The sequence below is a fragment of the Scyliorhinus canicula genome, chromosome 16, assembly GCF_902713615.1.
Source record: "Scyliorhinus canicula chromosome 16, sScyCan1.1, whole genome shotgun sequence".
Lineage (NCBI taxonomy): Eukaryota > Metazoa > Chordata > Chondrichthyes > Carcharhiniformes > Scyliorhinidae > Scyliorhinus > Scyliorhinus canicula.
This window is the reverse complement of record NC_052161.1, coordinates 39,613,289-39,623,559: the sequence shown is the minus strand read 5'-3', so window position 1 is coordinate 39,623,559 and position 10,271 is coordinate 39,613,289. Positions and strand designations below refer to the sequence as shown.

Here is a 10,271-nt window from a genome sequence, read left to right as displayed (position 1 = left end):
CCTGGCAATGGTACTTGTGCTCAAGAACTTGCTGCACCTCTAGACAAGCTGTTCCCATACAACTACAACATTGGCATCTACCCAACAATGTGGAAAATTGCCCACAAAAAGCGGGACAAATCTGATCCAGCCACTGGCCAGCCCATCAGCACCCTCTTGACCATCAACAGCTGCTGCCAAGCCCTCCACTCTCAGCCCTAATGCCTGGCTGGCCTCTGACTCTGACAGAGTCACCCCGCTCCTGCTGGCTGCTGCTCCCCGATTACCTGGGACAAGACTCCTGCACTTGCCTGGCCTTCTTCGCACCACCTGACTGCTGTCCTGCTCACCTCTTGTCTCACTCAGGTGGACGGGCCTCGAGCCTCAACTCTCGATGACTACGTGTGCTCCTGGCTGTCTGTCTGGCTGCTGATGTTGGCTATCTGGTCTGGTGGCCTTTGTTCTTTTTGGTTGTTTGTCCATCCACCCTCTTCAACCCTGGCCTGGAGGCCCCCCTCGACGGCCGTTGGCCATTGTCCAGTGCCTCCTCCTCACCTGAATGAAGGTTTCACGGGCTCACACCCCAATGTTAGGTTGGCTTAGGCTGCCCGCCAGACCAAATAACAGAAACCTAGCTGCTGCTTTGCACATTCACTCAAAGAAAGTTCAGAAACTTCACACCATTTCTGGAGATCCATGTCTGATCTGCTCTTTGTCTCCACCACCTCCCAACGTCCGGCAAACTGTTTTCCCACTCTAAAGGGGAGGCCACCAATAATAGTCAGATGTTATTCTGCATTGCCTGCTGATCGGCTCACTCTTGAGCCTATCAGCAAATTTAGAGCTCCCACCACAACAGTTGCCATTCCATATGGGGCCAGCCCATTGGCTGGGGTGCAGCACTGTATTTTTAATTGAAAGTCTGCCTCGGGTGTTAGGATTACAGAATTGCTCTCTCCAAGATGTTGAATGGTCTGAACATTTTCTGTTCTTGTTTTTAATTTCAGATATATGCAGCTTTTTTGCTTGTTGCCAATTCTATTTGTAGATGTTTCTTTTTAGCCTGTAGCCTACAGGTATCTAGTTGAAATATTGGAGCTTCATTTCATTAGAATTTACAGTGCAGAAGGAGGCCATTCGGCCCATCGGGTCAGCACCGGCCCATGGAAAAAGCACCCTATCTAACCGCATACCTCCACCCTATCCCCACACCCAGTGGCGGACTGGGTCTAAAAATATTGGTTGTCAGGAGACAAAGGGGGCCCACCCACAACTACAATGCTATCATTTAATTTTCATAACGAATAAATAAAATTTTCAAAAAATACATATGGAAAAAAGGGTACAAATAAAATGTTTGTGGAAAAAAATGTGTATTTCTTAGTAATTACAGTGTACATGTACTGTACATATTACTAGCAGTAGATACCAAATGTAAATACGGAATGTTATAATTGAAGTTTTTGTTTATATTTTTAAATTTTAAGTAATTGGTTGATATTTTTAAATAGTTTACTGCACAATTTACACATTAACAGATAGTTCAAAAGTACAATAGAGCATTGCATGCAGTCCACTATATTAAGAGCAATCGTTTGTGTTCGCTAGATGATTGTGCGAATCTGCCAATAATTGCTTCTGCATCCAATTCATCTAACAATTCCTTTTCAATGGATAGCAACATGTATGATTCCAAATTCTCCTCAGACAGCGAATTTCTTAACCTTGTCTTTATGATATTTAGCTTTGAAAATGTCCTCTCACATTGGACTTGAGTAACTAATAGTGTGCAGATGACTTTATAAAGTTCATAAAGGTTATCATATGCCTTGTCATGAAGTCTGTTGGATGCCAGAATTTTTAGTACACACGATGGGCAAGTGCTGCAAATTTTACAATTGTTGCAACTGGAATCCATATTCTCACCATCATTAAGCAATAGCTTTAATACATCAAAGTTTGAAGCAAAAGAAAACAATTCCAATATTACTTGATCTTTGCTGATTTGTGGAAACAGCTTAATAATACCTTCCAATGCTTCATCTTCAAGGCCCTTCTCTGCAATAGTTTTAAACTTTGCTGGGTCCAAACAGGACAAATCTTTATACAACTATTTGTGTTGTACAAACCATGATTCTAGTGATTGGACAATGCGATCCATTATTAGGTTAAACACATTTACTCAAAAATCAGCTAGAGAATCTGAGGAATTTCTTTCATCATCAATAAGCTCATCTGCCATTCTTTTCTTCTTCCTCTGCCTCTTAACTGGCAATGCTGTTTCCAACGCATCAATTTCCAATGTTTGATTTTCATCCATATTCCTCTGTGAAATCCTGTCATTATATTTATTTACAAATTCCAAAGCCTTGCTGTGAACGTTATCAAATGTTCTTGTCTGTTCCTTCAACTTTGTTGTAGCTGAATCTACCAAACTCCATGCAGTAAACATATCTAAACCACTTGTCTGTGGATAACTTGATAACGGGGTTGTAGTTTCAAATATATCCAAGTAAGTAAATGCTGTCAATATGGTTTCAAACTTTAGAAGACTTTGAAGTAAAACATTTGCTTCATGTTTTGTTTTTGCATCAAACTTTTCTGAATCTTGTATCAATGATAAGCATGTCAATAGATTTACGAAAGTACTGGCAGCGGCATCATCAAAACGTCCAAATATAGTTGTTGCTGCATTGGATTTTCCTGACCATCTGGTCTCACCAATTAGCTTTAATCATTTCATTTTTTCTTGTCCTAGATGTTTTCCAACAACTTCTATCCATACAGCCATTCTCTTGTATGATGCTTTCACAAAAGTTGCTATATTCTGGAGCAAATTGAAAAAAGAAACTGCAGGCACACATGTTTCAGTTATCACCAAATTCAAGACATGGGCATAGCACCATATATGAACATGTTGATCAGCCACATCAGCAATTTTACTTTGTAAACCATTATACTGGCCATGGTAGCTTGCAGCGCCATCTGTGCTATCAGATAAACATTTTTGGGGGTCAATTTTAAGATGCTGTAATGTTTCAATCAATAGATCAAAAAGTCCCTGTCCTGTACCATCATTACTTGGCACAACTGAAAGTAGTCGCTCACAGATAATACCTTTAAGCACATACCGAATAATAATGCTAAACTGATCGATGGATGAATTATCTTGTGTTGAATCAACCTGAATAGAATAATATTTTGCTTGAGAAACTTCATGACTAATTCTTTCTTGTATCATATTCTTCATAATTTTGATTAACATGCTTATAGTTGTTTTACTCAGGTATGTAACAAGTCCACCACGGCCTTTACTTTGAGCCTTTCCTTGTTGCTCTAATCGTTTGATTCTTTGTTTAGACTTGTTTTGCACTGCAGAAACATGAGTTGCCATAATGGGATCATATTTTGACATCAACTGCACTGTAGCTAAAAAATTTCCATGATTCAGAACCTCATTATCTAGCGTGTAGGCCGATTCATTTCTGTGACCTCGAAAAGGAAGTGCTTGCTTGCCTAATATCTTTATGATTTCTATAATCCTCATGACAATACTTCTCTGCTCCAATACTTCTTCTTTCCTTTTAATTAGTGATGCTGCAAAAAATTTATCTAAGGTGCCATCATTAACCACCCTGATATATTGCTGAGCATTTCTGACATGTGTTGTTGTCGATTCATGTAAAGTCAAGCTCTGGCTAATACGCCTATAGTCACTAAAGCCACGTACAAAGGGTGATGGATTACAAGTGTTGGGAAACTCAAAGGCTAAGCAATATGAACAATATAAGCATCTATTTTCTTTGTTATAAGTTAGCCATTTTCTTGGGACTGAGTCATTCATAATTTTCCTCTCATACAAACGAGCATCAAATGGCAGATCATCAAGTGGCTGAAGTGGATGTTCAGCAAAAAACTGTTTTAGCTTTGCTCGTGATGGATATTGGAAGATTCCAGTAATTGATTTTTCATTTTCTTGCGTAGGTTCATTTACAGGATGTGCTTCAGAAACCAAGTCATTTATGCTTGAAGGAATATCTGATTCCCTGTCACTAGTTGAAGCTATGTGTTCAGATGTTGCAACTACAGGCAGTACAGATACCGGAACAAGGAAGCCAGAAGAAATGTTGGGCCTGGGTTGATTAGTAATGGATGCACTTGTATTTGTCTCTACATTCAAAGTAGCTCTTCTCTGTTCTTGTAACTCGCATGTCATTGCATCATCACCATGAGCATTGTTTCTTGCTTCTTGATTATTTGTTGCAGAACTGGATATTGATGTGAATTGTGCTTGTGGTATTATAAACTCTGTAATAGGCCTGAATCGCTTGGCTGATTCCTTCCTTTCTGCTTCTTTTTGTTCTTTGCGTTTTAGTGACCCAGATTTATGCTTTTTCTTTTCCATGCTGGTAGGGGTAATATTCCTGAAATAAAAACTTAATTAAAAATAGCCCACATTGGGAAAAATGAATATTGATGATTACAGGAATAACTTGAAGGAACGCCAGATAAACCCCTACTTGATAAAAAAATATAAAATAACTTACTTACACTTCAATAGGCTATGTTCATTAGTCAATACTACTGTGGCCTATGCAGCTTCAGAAGAGAGACAATCCACTGTCCAGTGTTCATACCAGCAAGCAACTGAGACAACTGTTGAAACTTAGAAGTTTGGTCCGACTATAGTAAGACATTAAGAATGGTCCCACGACCAAAGTTAACATGTCCAGTTTGATACCAGTGTAGTGTTACAAGTCGCAACCCTTTTAGTTTACCGATCATTGCTTATCACTTCAATATCTTTGACCTCATGATTCAGGGTCAAAGGTACCGCTTCTCCTTTTCGGTAACCTCACGACCCTATGTACTGCTTGATATCCTTTCAAGCTGCCGACCATCTCAAATCACGAACTGTAACTTTATCTTTAAATTCACATACACTTGCTCAAAACGTGGATTTCCAACTATGTCTGACCCGGGTGAACCAGCCCCCCCCCCCCTCCACTCCTTTTCACATCCGTTTAACACTGCTTCGTTCCTTCATACACTGAGTGATTATTTGTTTGTTTCTTTATTGCATTTTTATTTGGTATTGCTCTTTTTAAAAACAATTATATTTTATTAAGTTAGAATACAAATCTCAGGAAAGAAGTTGGAGATTTATTTATCTAATTAATTATAATTTTTAAGGGCCCTTCAGAGATTCACGGGCCCCTTCTTGGCTCTCCGTGCCCCGGACCGATGTACCGGCTGAACCAAGACTACTGCTTGATATCCTTTGAAGTTGCCGACCATCTCAAATCACGAATTGTAACTTTATCTTTAAATTCACACACTCTTGCTGAAAACATGGAATTTCCTTAATTATGCCCGACCCGGGCCCCCCTATTCCACATCCTTCCACTACCTCCCCTTCTTCGTTCCTTTTCAGGCACTGCTTATTTGTGTCCTGTTCTCTTTTTTTCTTATTCCTTTTTATTACTAAAACAGTTGTCTGTGTTTGTTTCTGTGTTGCATTTTTATTTGATATAGGGGGCCCACTTCATCAGGGGCCCACTTGCCATCGGGCAAGCTGACACCCTGGCCAGTCCGCCACTGCCCACACCTCTACTATATCCCCATAATCCCACTAACCTTTTTTGGATACTACGGGCAATTTAGCATAGCCAATCCACCTAACCTGCACATCTTTGGACAGTGGGAGGAAACCAGAGCACCCAAAGGAAACCCATGCAGTCAAGGGGAGAACGTGCAGATTCCGCCCAGACAGTCGCCCAAGCCGGGAATCCAACTTGGGTTCCAGAGCTGTGAAGCAACTGTGCTAACCACTATGCTACTGTGCTGCCTGTGCTGATACAACATTCATTTTAATGCTCCATTAACATAGCCACTTCCTTGTTGATGCACATCAATGTGTATGTGACAGTTGTTATGACCCCCTGGGCTAATGCGCAGTCAATTCCAGCCTCATTTGATCTGGAATCGCAACACAATTGAAATTAATAAATAAATCTTGTAAAAATACCTGAAGTCTTTGGCCCTTGGTTCCCAATAATTACAGTCACCGGATTTGCAAATTTAAACACAATTTTTTAAATTTATAACAAAAATTATAATGAAATATGCAGCAAATACAACTGGTTATCTGTTGTCTAATTCCTAGTCCCCCACCTGCCCCCACCCTCTATATGCACACTCTAGACAAACAAACACAGAGGAGGAGAGGGGTAAACATATTAAGTAAAAGAATAAAGAGTCTTTGTTTCACATGTTTGTCTTTAAGCACGCTTTCCGGTTGCAATTTCTGCTTTCCAGTCTGTGTTGGGTTTTATTGTAGATTCATTCATCTTTGCAGTTTCAGAAATACAGCAGCATTTTTGAAGAAAAAGGTCTCCAAGTCTTCTTTCCTTGGGTCTCTGAAAATCATTGAAGTCAGGTAGGAACCAATCACCACCTGTTACCAGACAGAATAGGGCCTTTTGGCCAATTCATTGGCCACCAGCCAACCATTAGAACCATGACCCACCTTATCTCTCGGGTGCCAAAATGTCTGAGTTTTGCTGTCCAAAGCTAGCACAGTGTACTATGTTGTAACTTTCAAGTCCCTCATTTCCCCTGGTCGACTTAGAGATACATATCCGTTAAGCATCCATGGATCAAAATGATAACAGCAAAAATAATGGAGAAAAAAGGGAGTCAAAGGGAGGGCCCTTACACAGTAATAATAGGTCTCATTTTCATATCTAAACCCAGGAAAGCTCAGTGATCTGAGAATCATTTCGCACTGGAATGTCTGCAGTTACCTGCTGGCAGCTGTTGTTTCTTTTCTCACACCTAGATTCCATAGCTAGTTTTCCTCAAACTGGTTTTACTCAGTCGGCAGAGACTTATGGTTTGAGGGCCGCCACTCCACACAAAGCATGGCTGACTGGGAGTCTCTCCCACTCTTACCGCCTGCCATTGGCGTGTGTTGTAAGGCTTTTGCAGGTTGATACTCAACCTGTTGGCTGTATTCCGAACATTCCTTGGCCATCACGTCCTGGGTGGGACTTGAACCCAAAACCTTTAGCTCAGAAATAGGGGTGCCACCCACTGTGCCACCCTGTGAAAATAAAGACTTAATTAATATAGCACCTTTCACACCCTCAAGGCAACCCAGAGTGCTCTATAGCCAATGAAGTGCTCTTTCAAAGTGTAACAGAATTGTAATGTGGGTCACAGGGACCCCAATATGCACACAGCAGCTCTTTAAAAGCATGATGGCGCCTGATAGCCTGTTTCAGTGTTGTTGATTTGAGGGACAAACATTGGTCTACACATCAGGGAGAACTTCCCTGCTGTTCAAAGGACGGCAAGGCAGCACAATAGTTAGCACTGTTGCTTCACGGCGCCAGGGCTCCGTGTTTGATTCCCGCTTGGGTCACTATCTGTGCGAAGTCTGCACGTCCTTCCCGTTTCTGCGTGGGTTTCCTCCCACAAGTCCTGAAAGACGTGCGTATTCGGTGAATTGGACATTCTGAATTCTCCTTCAGGCACCTGAGTGTGACAACTAGGGGATTTCACAGTAACTTCATTGCAGTGTAATGTTATCCTACACATGACAATCATAAAGATTATTTTATTTATTTAAAATTGTGCTTTGGTGGTCACTCACTGTGTGGAGTTTGAACATTCTCCCCGTGTTTACGTGAGTTTTGCCCCCACAACCAAAATATGTGCAGAGTAGGTGGATTGGCTAAACTAAATTGCCCCTTAATTGGAAAAAATGAATTGGGTACTCTAAAAAAAAATTTAAATTGTGCTTTGGGATCTTTTGCATCCATTTGCGAGAGTAGACAGAGGCTTGGTTTAATTTAGCATCCGGTTCGCCAATGCCACATTCCCACAGTACGGCACTGAAGCGTCGATTTTTGTGAGCACGCCTTTGAGCACGATTTGAACCTCAAACTTTTAACTCAGAAGAAAGAGCGCTCCCAGCTGAATGACGACTGTGCATGAGTTGGACAGCTGTTTAAATATGCTCCGTTGAACCGCTGGGCCCTCTGCACTTCATAAACGTAGATTGGAGCATCTGCAGTAATGCCATGATTAAGTAAATTATCCGTTCTCTGCTAGCATTGAAAAGGGTAATTAGGAGAGCAGGGTCCTTTCCATCCATGGAAGCAGACATGCATACAACTTAGAACAACATGAAATGCTGGGGCAATCACAGTATAGTGCAATTTTAGCCATTCTGAGGCCGGTCTATGGTAAATACTAAAAAGAATGATTTATATATCACCTCATGCGTCTGAAGTCATATCTCAGAATTAGTCTGAAGTTACGTGGACAAACGGGGCAGCAACTTTGCATGAGTCAAGTTAGTTTTTGGAGTTGCTGGTTGGTGGGAACAACTTTTGACACTGGGAGATTTCCCTCCTCTTCAGCCAGTGTCATGGGACAATGAGCGTTCAAGACAACCGTGTGTTATATATAGTGAAGACTGTGGTTGTAAAATGCTGTATGCCCCGCGTTGCAGGTCTGCCGCCTCGGACTGCAGTTACGCTTTCTGTAAACTTTTTTGCTACACAATGTTGTTTCAATTTTAACAAGCTAGGTTATTTCATTAAAAGTGTATCAGGTCTGAGTGCGAGTTCAGCAACGCGGTGATTAAAACGTGTTACGGTTTTCTGTCAGATACCAGTTTGAGTGGGAGGGGGAAAGAGATGTTGGTGGCGGGCGAGCTCATTTCCCTTTGTGCCACTGAGATCAAACTCTCTCCATTTCTCTGTGAAGTTTTGCAAAGGTTTGCTGGCGGGAGCAAAATAAGTTGCAAGCAGGAGAAATGCAGACTTCTCCCATCCATTAAAGATCGCCACCCACACAGACGCACACATTGCCAATAACCGGCGCCACTCAGCACTTTTTGGTTTGCACTGAAATCCCAATCTCTCGCAGTCTGCTGCTTGTGAAAAACTTTCACAAATCCAAAGTCTTGTGAAAGAGTTCGCCAAGGACGCCGCGCTGTTCTCCTCCGGGGGGTGAATAGTATTTTTTGTTGTTGTTGCCCACGGAGCCGGTTGAGAGAGGGTGAAGGAGACTCTTTGTTTTGATTACGTCAGTAGGATTGGTCCATTCATATTTTCAAACTGGCCGCAGCAGCAGCAGTGTAGACGGCGGGCGCTAGGACCTGGCGGAAGGCCGCCTTTGTGGTCGGGGAGGCAGCCTGCCTGCCCGCCTGCCTTGGGAGGAAAGAAGCTGCTAATGTGGCAATCCGGAGCGGGCTCTTGCCGTCTTTTGGGTCTGGGGGCACATGAATCGGTGACGACCGAGCCCTGGCCAGCCGCGTTAGGGACACATGTCTTTGCAGCCCTTTGTCCCAAGTGAACTTTGTGACAGGAACCGCGATCCTGCCCAGCCTGGGAGGGCTTGCATGAGGCGAGTGACCCCTCTGCCGGAAATCTCCCACGTCCTGATCTGGGCTCCCTCTATATTATGCTGCTGATCTCCCTCCTCCACTCAGATGAAACGATCGCAAAGTTATCTCACAGTCTGCACAAGATGACAAGAAGACTTGGGCGCAATGCTTTGGCAGCAAGGCTGCAAATACTGTATGTTTTTATCAGCGTGACCGATGCCTTCGTTGCATCGAAAGAGGGTGAGATTTATTTTCAATGTATTTATATTTATTTAGACTCTCAGAAGAACTTTTTGTCTGTTCCCCTTGCTGGGGATTTTACGTGCAGTGCAACCTCCCCCTCGCTACTAATTCACTTCACTCGCAGCCATCCAGTGGCCGTTGCAGCATCTGGCTCCTATTTGAATTAATCAAAGCACATTGGTAACAAAACTTTTCTCCCCTGCACCACATCAACTAGAGACAGTTTACTTGGTATCCCGGGAGATATGTATCGGATCAATGTGATTCGTGCCCTGGTAACTATGAACCAGACTGGCTTCCTGTCGCTTGGTCCATTTCCAGTATCAGATTGTTGGCTGCTGAGGGGTTGATTGCCAGATCTAATAATTATTTTCTTCTCCTGTCTAGTCGGCATCTTTTACAGCGCAGAGCAGTTCTGCTTTGTTACACTTAGTGCGCTGAATCGGAAATCTAATGGCCGTTTTAATGTGCTAGGAGTTGGAAAAAGCTTCGGTCCAACTATTCTTATGTGTTAGCGTTCGTCTAGTTAACTCATGCTTATTTCACTTGCAGAGGTAACAGAACTTTTTAAAAAGTGATTTTTGTTGCACTTTTGGATGGAATCAGCGATTGAATACACCGTCCTTCATTAAGAATCTCATTTAGAAAT

At 42.3% G+C, this 10,271-nt stretch overlaps 1 protein-coding gene across 1 annotated transcript in view; it reads left to right on the top strand.

The window, feature by feature from the left end:
* Positions 1-9,146: 9,146 nt before the first annotated feature.
* Positions 9,147-10,271, top strand: part of LOC119950873 (disintegrin and metalloproteinase domain-containing protein 12) — a 451,211-nt gene continuing 450,086 nt past the window's right edge. Inside the window, 1 exon segment of the mRNA XM_038773759.1 lies at positions 9,147-9,619. Within this exon segment, the coding sequence (XP_038629687.1) occupies positions 9,457-9,619 (163 nt within the window). The 5' untranslated portion in view covers positions 9,147-9,456.